Source organism: Sebastes umbrosus, chromosome 11 (assembly GCF_015220745.1).
Source record: "Sebastes umbrosus isolate fSebUmb1 chromosome 11, fSebUmb1.pri, whole genome shotgun sequence".
In the NCBI taxonomy this organism is placed as follows: domain Eukaryota; kingdom Metazoa; phylum Chordata; class Actinopteri; order Perciformes; family Sebastidae; genus Sebastes; species Sebastes umbrosus.
Genome location: NC_051279.1, coordinates 18,221,473 through 18,237,399, shown reverse-complemented (window position 1 = coordinate 18,237,399; position 15,927 = coordinate 18,221,473). Strand labels below are relative to the sequence as shown.

General features: G+C 41.1%; 1 protein-coding gene across 2 annotated transcripts; it reads left to right on the top strand.

The window, feature by feature from the left end:
* Positions 1-456: 456 nt before the first annotated feature.
* si:ch211-257p13.3 (kinesin-like protein KIFC3) lies at positions 457-15,546 on the top strand. Of its 2 annotated transcripts, XM_037785591.1 has the most exons (22): positions 457-1,141; positions 1,977-4,816; positions 4,944-4,968; positions 5,050-5,163; positions 5,405-5,501; positions 5,664-5,821; positions 5,929-6,181; positions 8,247-8,419; positions 8,840-8,905; positions 9,193-9,330; positions 9,444-9,641; positions 9,736-9,909; positions 10,510-10,657; positions 11,198-11,328; positions 11,423-11,534; positions 11,611-11,792; positions 11,868-11,972; positions 12,082-12,212; positions 12,304-12,424; positions 13,557-13,686; positions 13,999-14,228; positions 14,340-15,546. In XM_037785591.1, the coding sequence occupies exons 4-22, from the start codon at positions 5,071-5,073 to the stop codon at positions 14,463-14,465; spliced, it is 2,766 nt and encodes a 921-aa protein (XP_037641519.1). In that variant the 5' UTR covers positions 457-1,141; positions 1,977-4,816; positions 4,944-4,968; positions 5,050-5,070; the 3' UTR covers positions 14,466-15,546. The 2 variants fall into 2 exon arrangements, with proteins under 2 accessions (XP_037641519.1, XP_037641518.1); XM_037785590.1 differs by lacking the exon at positions 4,944-4,968.
* The last annotated feature ends 381 nt before the right edge of the window (positions 15,547-15,927 follow it).

The window sequence follows — 15,927 nt, the reverse complement described above, 5'->3', positions numbered from 1 at the left end:
GTTTTTTTGTTTACATTTTCAATTTTATTTATCATTGTTGTAGGTCTATAGTACGACAGTACGACGGTGTATTCAATTCAATTTATTTTAATATAGCCTCAAATCAATTAACAGAAGTTATCTCGAGAGGCTTTGTATTAGGGCCACATTGAGGAAAGAAAAAAAAATCTGAGATTTCGAGGATAAAGTCATAATATTTTAAAGTAGAAATGTTACGTGTTATTTTCTTTTTTCCTCTTAAAGTTATGACTTTATTCTCGTAATATTACGACTTTATTCTGGAAATCTATGATTTTTTTCCCTCAATGTGGCCCTAATACTCCGTAGTATATTTGCAGTTTGGCCCTCACTGCATTAGACATATATACTATACTTACACTATAAACTGTGTTACCTTCATCACAATGATCAAATGTTTTGCGGCTCCAGACAGATTATGTATTTATTTTATTTTGCCTAAAATGGCTCTTTTGATAGTTAAGGTTGCCGACCCCTGGCTTAGTACAAAAAAGTTTAGCTTATCATCATGTGTAGGCAACAGCACTATTTAAAATGTTGGTTTAACAAAATATAGATAGCTTTCTGTTATAAATATGTAGGCCTTACGTACATAGGCCTAGACTAAAATGTATTACAGGTTAGAATTTATTTGTAGAGCACAGTCTCATACAAAAAAAATAAGAGAAATTGCTTCAGAGAATGATAAAACAGTAGAAATCAATCCTCAAGTGATTCATAGAACATAAGTTAAAATCAGAAATCCACTTTGTGCCAGTGATACATTATTGATCCTGCTGATACAGTAGCAGAGTTTACGAGCAGCATTGAAGGCATCTTCTGGAGCCTGCGCATTGTCCACATCCGGACCTGTCACGTGTCAAAACAAACGTGCTAGTGTTCCTGGCTAAAGTTTTCTCTTTTCTGCTCTGCGTTTATCTGACTTTATAACATACTATCCGACATTCAGATACATGCAACAGTTTCAGTAGTTAACCTCAGACACGTTCATTAAAAACAACACAGTGGTTCTATACAGGACTCCTCAGGATCAATGGCGTCCTGTGTAACAGAGCTCATCACATGTTGTTCCAACATCCTTCTGTCTGCCACAGCATTGTACTCTTCTTACAGACTCTTTAAGGTAGGTGTCATTCAGTGTAGTGCCAATGTAGATGATGTTACAACCTACTAACTTAAACTTTTAGGCCTGAAAATTGATTAAAAGTCAATCTACTGAAAAAAACAACAACCATTGATAATAATAGTGTTTATCTTTTGATATTGGACTGTTATTTAGGCAAAACAAGTAGTTTCAATATGTCACTTTGGGCTCTGGGAAAATGGGAAAAGTGATGGGCATTTTTCACTATTTTCTGACATTTTATTGGCAATTCGATCTACTGATAAAAGAAAAATAATAATTAATTGACTAATTGATAATTGATACTTTTCATCTGTTGGGCATTATGCAGCTAAATTGCCTTATTTATTTGTAATACATAATGAATGTACTGTATGTATTCTGGTCACCCCAGGGCTGAGATCTCTGTTACTTTTATAGATAGATAGATAGATAGATAGATAGATAGTAACTTTATTGATCCCGAGGGAAATTCAAGTTTCCAGCATCACAGTTCCATAGTGCAAAACATGTTAGTAAAAAGGCAGTAAAAAAGTTAGTAGTACAAAGTACAAAGTACAATAAAATATACCAGACATAAAAATACAAGGAGGTGAAGAAAACTGTTAAAACTGAATATAGTGCAGGGTAACAGCTGTGATATAGGACTATTAAAAATGTGAATATAGTGCAAAAAGTGATATAGTGCTGAATAATAAAATACCAGAGATATACAGTAGAGACCAGGGGATTAAGAAATGTTAGTTAGTTAGAAAATAGAGAATCAATAACTCCATGTGTAAAATTTCTCACATTGTAATTTTTCTTCTGCCTCTGCATTCACCTGTCTCTGCAGGATCACAGGGCTCCTTCAGTAGGCCTCCTCCTGCTTGGACTCTCTGCAGCACTTAACATCTTGCACCCCTCCAGCAGCTCCTACCTCGCCTCTATCCAGAGAGAAGCAGAGTGGGCCAGCGAGGTTTTGGCTCCAGCGCTGGTCTCCTTCGACTTCCTGTGGCTCAGTGAAGACCACAACACGGCACATATTCTCCTGTGTGGCTCCTGTCTGCTGCTGGGACTGTGTGACTGGCTCTCAGGAGATGCTCTCACACTGATGACACGCTGCCTCGGTTTGTCTTCCCTGTCCTGCTGCCTGACGGTGTGTCTGTTTGCCGGTAATGCTTTAGGGGGCTTTGGCGGGGTGGCACTCAGCCTCCCGTTGCTCGTGGCTCAGAGGGTCAGAACAGACACTTTTGCTCCGCTCATTTCTCCAGCTGCAACTGAGGGACTCATCAAGTGGCTGTTAAAGGGCTCCATGTCTGTTGGCTGTTGGGCCTCCACACGGGCCCTCAGCAAGTTTCTGTTGGACGTGACTGACCATTTAGTAAATCAGTTGACATGATTAGTCAGGATCTGTGTATATTAATGGTCTGTCAAGTGGTACAGAGTGACAAAACTGACCTATGCAAATCTAATGTGCCTAACTTAAAACATTTCAGGACATTTTTGAGGAAGATTTGAGTTGAGCTGCATCACTATATTGCCGTTGCCATTAGAACAAACATTGTTAGGAATTTGCCTTAATGAGCTCATAGTGTAACAGAACAGACAGCACAACATACCACTATAAACATAAGTAACATATTAAAATACATTTATATTTTAACGTAAGTTTCCAGTAGTGCTGAACTGAACAGTTGATTAATTGATTTGTGAATCGTCAGGAAAAAAAAGGCAATAATTTAAATTATTTTGAAAAAATGCCACATAATAGCTGATTCCAGCTTCTCAAATGTGAGGATATTCAGTTTTTCCTCTGTGTTACGTCATTATTATTATTATTATTATAAAATTACAGGCATTCTTAACATTTTTGTATGCCTTGTAGATGACTTGATTATTTAATGAATATAAAATAATCAATAGATTAATCAAAAAAGGGAAAACATGTTAGTTGCAGTATTAGTTACTAAATTGGAGGTCACATGCACTACAGAATAACATGCTTTTATATTTTATATGGATGTTTCAGGACAGAATACAAGCAGTTGTTATTGAGCGAAAACATTGGGGCTGAGATGTATGGAAAAATGAATATGATGATTGCTGCTTTTCATACAGTATCACACTTTGTGTTTAAAAGTGAAAAAGTCAAATCTTCTACATGGTAATGAAAAGTCAAACTGGAGCTGTAATTTCCCAAGTAGTACCAATGAAGTCCCATATTGTGTGTGTTACTGTAATTTGCATATCTGCTAAGCATACACCTTGGCTGAACTGAATTTGAATATAAAAGCACAAGATTAGACAAGACACAGATACCACTGAACAAACTCATTTGCATGAGAGTACATGACCACATTTACAACTGATGTTCCCACTGGGGCATTCTGCCTCACTGTGATGCAGCAATATCCTTTTTCAGACATATTGAGTGCGCTGCTGGCATTTATTATACTGTTCAATTTGAATATGATGCAGCCAGCATGTGGGCGTTTTAATTTGATCTTTTTTCCAAGAATTTCCACTGACATCCTCCGGCACATCTCTCTAACACTTTGTGTTGTAGATTCCAAAAACATCCAGCTGCCTCAGAGTCCTATTTGTTCTGCAGCCTCAGCAGTATCACTATTTCAATATCTGCAGTGGTCTAAGCTCTTACCTCATCATGCCCATTTGATACTTATCAATGCACTTTTTTGTATTACCTCTTTGGTTTTTAGTGGCTGTAATGTTAACAGGAATGACCTCATCTGTGAAAATCTTTGTCCACAGTCTTGTCCTTGCCAGATATTCATATTCTTTCCATAGATTTGTAGTGGACACTGCAGATTCTCTCTCAGGATTTCAGAGTTGTGAGCAGCGGCCTCAGCAGTTTTACTGCAGTATAACGACAAGTATCTGTGGCCTGTGTTCCTGTTTGTGGGACAATGGCTTTTTGTCAGACCTGCCGGGCACAGGTGACCAGGGACATTTACAAGGCATTTAATCATTTTGTACACACTTGTGAGCTAGGGGTGCCAGAATGATTGTGGTGCTTGTGCTTTTTTCTAATGATTCATCATTGAGTTCATGTTGTGTTTTAAAAATGTCACTACTTTTATTTATTCTTTTATGTAATTGCTTTTTGCACACAAAAATTGTGAATATACACTACAAGAAGATTGAGTTGACTTAAATAAATAATGTAAATGTTTATCAAAAAATCACTCCTGTCATGTAATTTCACATTGCATTTCAAAGATCTCTTGGCTCATGTTCAAGTGTTCAGCTGTTTTAGAGTCCTTGCAAACATCTCAGTATATATGTTGCAGTTTCTGATCTCTATGAGCACCTGGAAACCTGGCACATCTCCTCCAACCTCTGTGTCTGGCCGCTGGTATCAGCATCACCCGGCTCAATCTGTCTCCATACCGAATCTGTCATTCCACCACTGCAGCGGATCAGGAAACTGCACTGAGCATGCTCGCGGCAGATGCAGCCTCTAGATGGAGCAAAGTGGAGAGGAGGAGAAAGGGGGAGGAGAGAGAACGGCAGAAAGGGAGTCACACAGGAGCTGGGATGCTGTTGCAGCTCTGAGAACAAGGGCTGCATGGGAAGCTTTGTCATTGACAGCACAGATGGAGTGTGAAAGGGGAATACAAATGACTGGGATGTCAGATCTTCATCATCAAAGAGGACAAGATATGTGATAAGGTAAAAGAGATTTCAGCGTGATGGAATGGGGTGATGGTTAAAATAGAAAATAAATGTAGTCTCTGGAGAAGTCCTGATGTGTCGAGACACGTTTTTACATTCATGCATCCTTTTGATCATCGTCAAGACTTGAGTGTTGCAGTAATATCAGGGTAAGAAATAGAATATTGTCTGCTTTTCTGCTGCATGTTAGAGATCTATGTGGTTATTGAGTTAATCTGTCTTTTTTGCAGGGACTCTTGGGCGGCGTAGAGATGTACGCCTTCTACTCCCTTTTAGTCTACATCTTCTACACTGTCTTTAAGAAGGAGGAGGAGGATGAAGCGTTGGAGGGATCTTCCTCAGACGTAGGTCTAGCCACATCATGTCCAGCCTCGGGGGTCCTCTGTCAGGATAAATATATATTTTTTACGGGGAACATGCATGCGTCATGTCCCACCTGACAGTTCAAAAAAGGCTCAATCTTAAAGGATGTAGAAATTAGTGGTGTCATTGTTCTGCCTTTTGTGTGTGTTTATATGTATGAAATGTGTAAATATTTTGCCTGTCTATTACCATCTGACCCTAAATGTATGTTGCTGGGCTCAGGAGCCAGGACCTGTTTCCATGGAAACAGGGAGCAGGAGGAGAGATGGCCACACCTCCAAAAAGGGAAAAAAGGCTTATGTTCGGCATGGTGAATCCAGTGAGTGCTCAAATAGCTTTTATTTATAGTCCAACATAAAGGCTGTCATATGATATAGAAGAATCATACAACATTTAACGATATGGAGAATTTCTACTAATTGATTATTTAGTACATACATTCCCTTACTCTTCAACATTTGTGTGTTTTGTTGTCATCCAGGCAGTAGCAGTGACAGTGATGAAGTGTCTCTGAGTGATGAAGGTGAGGAGGATGGCCCAGACATCCCAGCATGCACTCCTCTGGCTGCTTTTCTGTCCTTCAAGCAGGAGACTGAGAAGAGGAGGGCCTCACAGGTGCAGCTGGAAACAACAGCAAAGGTAACGAAACTGTGTCATCACCTTGAGTGAGCTGCTCACCTGATGCATAAACGCCCCAAATAGGAGCCTCTGCTGTGTTTAACTTTGTTTGTGTCTGTGCTGCCCAGTTGACGGAGTCTCCCCTGGTGGCGGTGATGTCCCACTTGCTGACTTTTCTGGAGCAGTACTCCCACTTCCAGCAGCTGCAGCAGCAGGCCGACCAGTACCGCGTCCAGCTGAAGAGGCACCGCATCCAGCACCGACGGCAGATGAAGGCCCTGCGAGCCTCCTACCGCCAGCGCCTCAGGGACAAGAGCAGCATCATCAGCAGCCTAGAGGAGGCCATCAGCCAGCAGCAGACCCCCAGTCCACTGAGCGAGGGTGAGGGAGAAAGGGAATTGTCCCGGAGAGGGAGGAGAGAGGAAAGAAAGGATAGGGGGGAGGGTTAAATTAAGGGGCAAGATGGATGGGTTTACATGATGAAAAACAGAGAGGTCAAGAGGCTGTTTTAATAACACAGAAATAGATTGGTTGGTGTGACAAGAGAAGCAGAAAATGGCACTTTGCGGACTAGAGATATCTTTCAATCGATATAACACTTGAGATTGGATGAGATCATGTGATGGATGGAGGAAGATGGATTAGGAGGACAATGAATAAAGAGAGCCAATTTCACTCGCTCCTCATAATAGGTGTATATCCACCGGCTTACATAATATAGATGAGTGTTCCAGCGTTTTACAGTTGTGGAAATCCAATAATTTTACATTACTGTATAAAACCGTGAGCAGGAGTTGAGAGGGAGTCATTACGTAGTTCAATTCAGTGTCCTATAATATGTTTTTTCCATTGCTGGTTCACCCAAGATTAGATTTTTTTTCAACCAGTACACCTTTTTATAGAAGAATAGAGTCATCAGCAGAAGAGCAGACTGATTAGATTTATGTGGGCGTTTGTTTAAGTTAAGAGGCCAGACTACCACTGACCTCAAAGCTTTAGATGTGGGTATCTGCTGTGTTTCAGATTTGACCAGATGGTTCTTTGACCTCGGAGCAGAAGGTATAGCCGTACCAACTGCACTGTTTTACATCATGCATGTTAACAAGCACATGACGCTGTAGACAGATCAGCTTCCTGTCCTCAAGGTTGACTGATGCAGCCTCAGAGAAACATTTCATTATGTATGACAACGTGTGTGATAACCACACCGGGTTATATGAATCTCAGTGTGTAGGCGTGTTTAAGGAGAGGACCTCGTGCTCACTGGCTCTCATTAGTCGCAGGACGTCAGATACATAATTCTGTGGCAGGGGTCTTTAGTACTTGGATAGTGATTCCGTGGCTCTCCGTCATGAATAAAACAAGTCTGAGAGTGCTGTTTTATTCCCTGCAAATGCACTTACAAGGTCTGGCACATGCAAGGCGCCACGTGTACTTGTGTTGGACTAAATATAGCCCGGAGTCCCGAGTGTTACAAGGCCATTTGGTCTGTTTGTTTACTGTGATGCAACGTGCAGGCCTAAGTGGAGGACGAGTGATGTCTCTTGGATGTGCATTCTGGCTGTGTTGTGATCTTCTATTCGGTGTTTGATTTGAATGAATGGCTGGTGCTCCATTCAGTGGTCATTCATCAAGAATGTCACAAGAGGTCATCATCTGTTTTTCAGTTTGAGGAAACAAGTTTTTCATCATTTCAAGATGCGGTTTTAAAATATAAAAAGCTATCTCCGTGCCTCTGCAGAGTTATCACGTTTCTTTTAACACCCCTGATGCACAGCTGTAGCCTCTCCATGTTTTTTTCCCTGGCATCACCACCTCTCCCTGCACCATTGTGATACAGCAAACCTGACATGGCGTGTTGATAGAATTAGAATAAGGCCCTGCAATGAAAATCAGAGGTGACAGAGGCTGATAAATCATTGAGGAGGAAGAAAGTGATTAAAATGCTGTCGGAGCATGCTGCTCAGGTTCCTGTCTGATGAACAATAGAGGAGTTTTAGCAGGTTGTTGCAACTTGCATCGTATAAACCCTCCTCCTCCCCCTCCTCCTCGCTCCAGGCTGCACGTGAGAAGCTGCAGGAGAAGTTGCTCAGGAGACATGAGAGTTGAAACACGGCAACGATAATGTTAATTTCACTGCAATGCACGGTGGCTACATGGTGTGTGAAAGAGCTTTAAGTGCAAACTTAACATTCATTAATTTTACACACACACACACACACACACACAAGCACTCAAGCGTACTATAGAAATTAGTCATAACTGAAAACATATAGAAAACAGGTCAGAGGATGTTGGCTGGTTCTATTTCTGGGTGACCTAATATGAACATGGGTCCAAAGATGACAGAATATGATTGCTGTTAGTTATGCCATCAGTATTCAGGCTGATGATGATGATGATGATGATGATGGAGAGGCTGATTATTATTATTTATGTCCCCCAGGTGAGTCCAGCAGTGATGCAGGGACCCAACCCGGGGTCCACAGGCTAGTTGAGTCTCTGTACGGTCTGCAGGGTGAGAGGAGTAAGCTGAGAGGAGAACTCCGCCTGCTGCACTCACAGCTGGAGCAGAAGGAAAAGGACAGACACTCTCGTATACAGGCCTTTCACCAGCAGGTAGGCGGCTGCATATTGATTTAATTTAGGAAAAATTGCTACCTGAAGTCCATAAATAATTGATCAAAAATAGAGTTTATTGAGTTCAAATTTATATTTCATTACAAAATCTCTAAAAATGACTTTAATGATTAGAATTTATGATGTGCTTTTTTTTCATGCCCATAAGAATTTGGAAAGAAAATTATAGAGATAGAATTACATGCATATCTTCATAAATATAAAGCAGAACTGCAGAATTAAATCACGTTCACATTGTGCTATAAATAATTGAATGAAATAGGAAGACAAGCTTGTCTATGGTCAAAAATAAGATAAGATAATCCTTTATTAATTCCACAGGAAATTTTGCAAATTTCCCCGCTGTGGGACTAAAAACTGTCCTCCGTTAAATGTTTGACCCTCTCATTTCTTGCACAGATCGATGAGCTCAAGGGTTGCATAGAGGAGCGCGAGGAGGAGCTGTCAAGACTGAGAACAGCCACCGTAAGCGCTGTGAACTATTGATTTAATCATTTGTCACTTAAGTCTTTGTCACTTTCCACATCATCAGCAAAGCTGCCACATCTGCCCACACACGCACTGAATGAAATGTCATGCTGTAAAAGAGTCACACAACAGTCAGCATGCCTTGTATAACACCTTTAATATAAATTCATGATGAAGAAACCCTCATCTCCAAAGATATATACATGTATGAGAAGAATAGCATTTTGAAATTGCATTGATGCATTCTCATTGTTATGCTGAACCTCATGTTTCATTGTCCACAGGGGGCCACAGACTCGGAGAAGCGGGTTCTGTGTCTGTCAGCAGAGAACGAGAGTCTGAAGCAGAACCTGAGCGTCACCCAAGGCCTCCTGCAGCAGCTGTCAGCCATCCCGTCCCAGTCCAGCACCATGCTCATCAAGGTGAGACGCACCAGCACAGCTGAGAGCTCACTGACGTGCTACCCAAAGCAGCCATTAGTGACTGCAAACACAAATATTTTTAAATTGACATTGTTTTTTATGTGCTCTGCTAGGAGAATGAAAGCCTCCGCAGCAGAGTGCAGCAGCTGGAGATGTCCCTACAGCAGCGTGCTGATCAGCTTTCACATCTGGAGCGACAGAGCGAACAAAGCGAGTGGAGGAGAGGAGAGGAGTTGAGGAAACGAGAGGACCGAGTGAGGGAGCTGCAGCTGGAGTTGGATAGAGAGAGAGGGAAGGAGCCAGCGGTGAAGGTAAATCTGACCTGAGAGTGAGATTTGTTAACACATGGCCTCCTTATCTTTAGTAGATGACTCTAATCAGATATCTTTTCTCTCTCTCTCTCAGTATGTCACCCAGACTGTGGAGGTGGAATCACCGGCCACACTAAAGCAGCTGACCAAAGCCAGACAGAGGAACGAGCTGTTGTCTGATAAGCTGTCCAATCAGAATGAGCGGTGCAAACAGCTGGAGGAACACATCAGGAAGTCCGATGAATACAGCTGTAATCTGCAGCACAAGGTAACAAACAGAAGCCGAGCCATTCACGCTTAACTAGTTCGGTGGGAATTCTTATCTGTCACATCTGCTGTGAAGTGTTCATACACACTAATACACAGATTTTAACATGCTGTATAAAACTATTTATACTTGGGTTTATGTTTTTAGAAGTAAATAATTGTGCTACACCAGTTTTTCCCAGGCAGCAACAAGCTGGACATAAATTGTAATGTGGGAGTTTGACAATAATGCTCCATAATAATGTTAAATATCCATCAGTTGACATATTGTTACTGAAGGCTGCTGGCCACTAGGAGGCGAGGAAGCTGGCACCAAATCCTAGATGTTCCTCCTGATGCCATCAAATCTGATTTAAAAAATCTGAAAGTGACAGAATTGAACAAGTCCAGAGGGGTAGATAAAACGCACAGTGTTTAGAGAACAGATGATCAAAAGGGAGAAAATCAAAGTTAGAAGGAGTAAGTTTCCACTTTGCTGCTGGAAATTCACAACTCGGATCAATTTCATTGACAGATGAACTCATTACAGAGCTGTGCCTGCACAGATTGGACCAGTCGAGCTGACAGATTGACAAATCGCTGTGCTGAACCTTTTTTACAGATTGCAGCGTATGAGCTAGAAATCAGTAAACTGAGGGAGGAGCTGTTAAAAGAGATCGGCCACTTGGAGGAGAGGAAGGAGGAGGCTGTGAAGGCTGCAGCCACCTGCTCTGCCGAGCACTTTCAGAACCTGCAGGACCAGTTTTTCAGTGAGTTTCACCAAATGATCAAACCACCACAGACGGAGAAGAAAGAGAAAATGTCTTTAAAGAGATAGTTGAACATTTTGGGAAATACACTTATTCGCTTTCTTGTGGAGAGTTAGATGACCTCTCAATCACACTAATTAACATGTTATATCTCCTCACACAGAAACCAAAGTGTAAAAACGAAACATACTTTTACAGGGGAGTTATTTGCTTGATTATTTCTTGGCCAGAAGCAGCGACTACCTGGACTTACTTGTCATCACTGTGAGGTTGCCAGGCAACCAGTGGAGACTCCAGGAAGTCACAGCACCTATCCAAGAAATAGTTTCGCACATGACCCATGTATAAAAACGCAACTTGACGTTTTACATTTTGGTTTTTGTACAGATTAAACAAACACAATATAACATGTTAAATAGTCAAAATCAATCTTCCCATCCAACCCACAGCAAAAAAGCGAATAAGTGCATTTCCCAACATGCCAAACGAGACAAAACTCTTTTTGAGCGTGATTCTAAATGGCGTTTTTATTTTTGTCAGGCTTGCAGAAACGTCTGACAGCACTCCCTCCAACTTTACGCTCCATGAAAACCGACTACACCAGTCTGAGGAGTCAGGTTCGAAACTTCTCGGACTTTTACGGAGCAGCCATCAGTGATGCAAAGAAACAGGTACGTGCATGACGTCACATCATGATGTCTACTCTATGTATTTAGGGGACAAGCCTAGTGAAGAACTTTCTTTGCTGTGTTTTGTCTTTGGCAGATTACAGCAGCTCTCAGTGAGATGTCTGAAGCCAACAAAGACCTCCTGGAGAAATATAGGAAGGAGGTGGCACTGCGCAGGAAGTACCACGAGCAGCTGGTGGAGCTTAAGGGTATGCAGAGAAGACAAAATAAAATTCACTGCAGAAAATAAATCTGCATCATTAACTTGGCCCCCTCTGGTTTTAGGAAACATCCGGGTGCTGTGTCGTGTGAAGCCTGTGCTGAAGGAGGACCAGCATGAGGAGGGCCAGTCTGTGGTGGTGACGACGGACCCCAACAACGAGTCCTCGCTCACTGTGCTGAACAAAGGAAAGGGTCGCATCTTTGAACTGGACAAGGTCTTCCACCCTCAGGCGTCACAGGAAGAGGTGTGAAAACGAACAGCAATATGCAGGAAATATATCCGTAAGAAGAACTCCTAACCCTTCGTTGGTCTTCTTCAGGTCTTTCAGGAGATTGAGCCTCTTGTGACGTCCTGCATCGATGGCTACCAGGTCTGCATATTTGCCTATGGACAGACTGGCTCTGGAAAAACCCACACAATGGAGGTATGCTCTCTAGTTTTATAGCATTATTGGAGCCAAAGAGTGATGACATACCAGTACAGGTATTCGGTCCATGATGTAAGCTGCATGCTGAGTATCATTTGATTTTCAGGGCAGTGTGGAGAACCCAGGCATCAACCAGCGAGCCCTGAAACATCTCTTCAGTGAGATCGAGGAGAGGAAGGACATGTGGTCTTACACGGTCACCGTCAGCTCTGTGGAGATCTACAACGAGGTGCTAAGGTACAGTATGCTGCACTTTTCTTTGGATCTCCTTTTAGACCTACTACTAGCTGCTCGTTTTATTGTTGGCGTTATATATTTTGTTTCTCAGAGACCTGCTGAGTAAGGACGGGGAGAAACTGGACATTAAGATCAACCCGGACGGGACAGGACAGCTGCATGTGCCGGGCCTCAGGGTCATCGAAGTGAAGAGCTTTCAGCACATCAAGAAGGTGACACTGCCTGTTTTAAACAATCTATACTGATATGCAGTGGTGGAAAGTACATTTACTCAAGTACTGTACTTAAGTACAATTTTAGGGTACTTGTACTTTACTTAAGTATGTTCATTTTATGCTACTTTATACCTCTACTCCATTACAATTCAGAGAAAAATATTGTACTTTTCACTCCACTACATTTGTTTGAAAACCCTTCGTTACTTTGCAGATTCAGATAAATAATACAAAATGTAATCAACAAATAAATTATGATGTATTATTGAAGGCTGTCAAAGTTAATGTGATAACGCTACAAACTTGCGCAAAATTTTGGCGAGGAAAAACTGGTTTTGTGATTTTCACATGCCCACTTTATGATAATCACATGCAGTTTGGAGCAAGTCATAGTCAAGTCAGCACACTGACACACTGACAGCTGTTGTTGCCTGTTGGGCTGCAGTTTGACATGTTATGATTTGAGCATATTTTTTATGCTAAATGCAGTACCTGTGAGGGTTTCTGGACAATATTTGTTCTTGTTTTGTGTTGTTAATTGATTTCTAATAATAAATATATACATACATTTGCATAAAGTAAGCATATTTTTCCACTCTCATGTTGATAAGAGTATTAAATACTTGACAAATAGATAAAATATGGGCAACTAATTTGCGATTAATCGTGATTAAATATTTCAATCGATTGACATCCCTAGTATTATTATTATTATTATTATTATAAGTTAAGACTTTACTGATCCCTGTGGGAAGTTCACAAGATTCCCAGCAGTATATATAGTAAAAAATAAGACCCACCATAACCAGCTGCAACATTAAAGTGATGAACACATTGATGCATCAACAATTATAATCCAATAATATAATATATATTATTCTGCATAATGAGTACTTTTACTTTTTATACTGTGAGTATATTTGAATGCTTACACTTTTGTGCTTTTACTTCAGTAAACTGTTTTGAATGAAGGACTTTTACTTGTAAAAGAGTATTTCTACACTATGGTATTACTACTTCTACTCAAGGAAAATGTACTTCTTCCACCACTGCTGATATGATACTGAATTACCAATTGCTACAAAAATAAATCATTTTACTTATGCTTATTATTCTTGTTTTTATGAAGATTTTAGCCACAGCCCGAAGGAACAGGATCACCTTCGGCACTCAGATGAACCAGCACAGCTCCCGCTCCCACGCTCTGCTCTGCATCACCGTTCAGGGAACTGACCTCGCCACCGGCTCCAAAACCACCGGTCAGTCACACATAATGCATTTCTCCTTCTACAGGGAAAGTGTATTTATTATTAATATTTGCTATAAATCTGAATGAGATTTGGCATTCGTCTTTGAATCCCTCTGTTTTATTAAAGCTGAGGGCTGAGCTACCACTGCATAATGCTGAAATAAAAACAATATTTCCCAAGGGATACCATGGTGAATATCTGCCGTCTTTGAGCGGAAGGAAGGTTGAGAAAGAGAAGCTTCTGATCAGGATTCAGTCAGACCAATGTGGGTCCTGTCTTCATCATTTCACCATAACTCTGAACTAACATTTCTTACCTCAGGCAAGTTGAACCTGGTGGACCTGGCTGGCTCAGAGAGGGTGTGGAAGTCTGGTGCAGAGGGTGAGAGGCTGAAAGAGGCCCAGAACATCAACCGCTCCCTGCTGTCACTGGGGGACGTCATTCAGGCACTGAGAGCTCGGCAGACTCACATCCCTTTCAGGAACTCCCGCCTTACGTACTTATTACAAGACTCCCTGGGCAAAGGCAGCAAGACTGTCATGGTGGTGCAGGTGAGATTACTGCTCCAAATGTATCGATTTTTTCAGCCTTAGAAGTGTGACATATTTGCAGCAAATTACATTTTGAGTCTTTGTTGATGCTTGTTTTGTTTCTACTAAAAGGTGTCTGCTCTGGATAGTAATGTGGGAGAGACATTGTGCTCACTGAAGTTTGCCCAGAGGGTGTGCAAGGTGGAGCTGGGTCCTGCAGCCAGGAAGATCGAATCTGGTGGAGGACAGTGCGACTGACAGCCCTGTTCCCAGTGATTACCAGGAAGCCATGAATGCACCAGTCAGATTATCACACCCTACCAAACAACCAACCATAACGCTACAGTATCAACAAAATCAACAGCAATCCTGCTCAAGGGCTAAATCTGTGTGGCACCATAATGCCAGCCTCGGATTGAGGTTCGGTATTGAGGCCACCTCTTTGCCATTTTCTGCTTCTGACGAGTGATAACCTGTCATCATCATCAGCTAATCTGCATGCAGGAGTATTTATTCTTCCACTCTGAGAGCCGAAACAACCTCCGACTCCCCCAAGGTCTAAGATTAGATGCTTCCTTGAACTACAATATCAGTTTCCTTTTATTAAATACCAAAATCCAGGATTTATCTTATCGGCTTTTCTCGCTGATCATCACAGTGTTTAGAGCAGCATCACGTTCAACAAGCTTCCAGAGCCACAATATCAACACCTCCGTTTTTTGCAGTATTAATCATGTTGCTATAAATGTCTGTGGTTTGTGAGCTTCATCTCCAATGTTGTATATTTTTGAAGACTGCAGTGTGTAGGAGAATCTGTTTTGTAGTCAAAGTATGGGCTATTAATCATTTCAATGACACTTAAGTCACATATTAGTGTAGTTTTTGTGAACTTTGGAAGAGCAGTGACTGAATGCTTTCTCTCTTTCTCTTTAGAGCCTTTTGAGAACAGAGGAAAGCTGTTGAAGGGAGCAGGTGGCCTTGTATTAAGAAGAGTGGTAATATAATGAACGGTGCAATACCCTCCTAATCGAGGAGACAGTTTGGGCCTACGGAGACGATAGAAGATGCACTTTATTGTGAAAGAATAGGAGCGTTTCAGTTCAGAACAGGTATTTAGGTGCTTGCAATAGATATCACCAGTGAATGTCATACCAAAAACAGCTTATTGTTATCTGTTCATCATATTTATCACCCTTTGGATCAAAGATAAGTTGATTCAATAGTAGCAAGACATTAATTAATGTTGCAGTAACTACCATGAGTGCTTAGGGGTCACTTGATGATGACTAGAGAGTGAATTTTCAGATACTTTTCTGAATAAATATGATGTATTTAAAAAGTGTCTTTTCTCTTATTAGATGCTCAGCAACAAAACATTAATAATATAATTAGACGTGACGCGTAACCACAACAGCATTTGGGGCAATTTGGCAAACAATTAGCTTTTATCTTTAATTTATAACTTTAAATATTATTTTATAACGATTTTTATATGATTTTTGGAGCTGCAATAATTAATCGATTAGTTGTCAACTATTAAATTAATCGCCAAATATAAAACAAGACATTTGAGGACGTCATCGTGGACTTTGGGAAACACTGAATGACATTTTTCACCATTTTCTGTCATTTTATAGACCAAACAACTAATTGATTAATTGAGAAAATAATCGACAATGAAAATAATCGTTAGTTGCAGCCTTAATGATTTTGGCGTCAG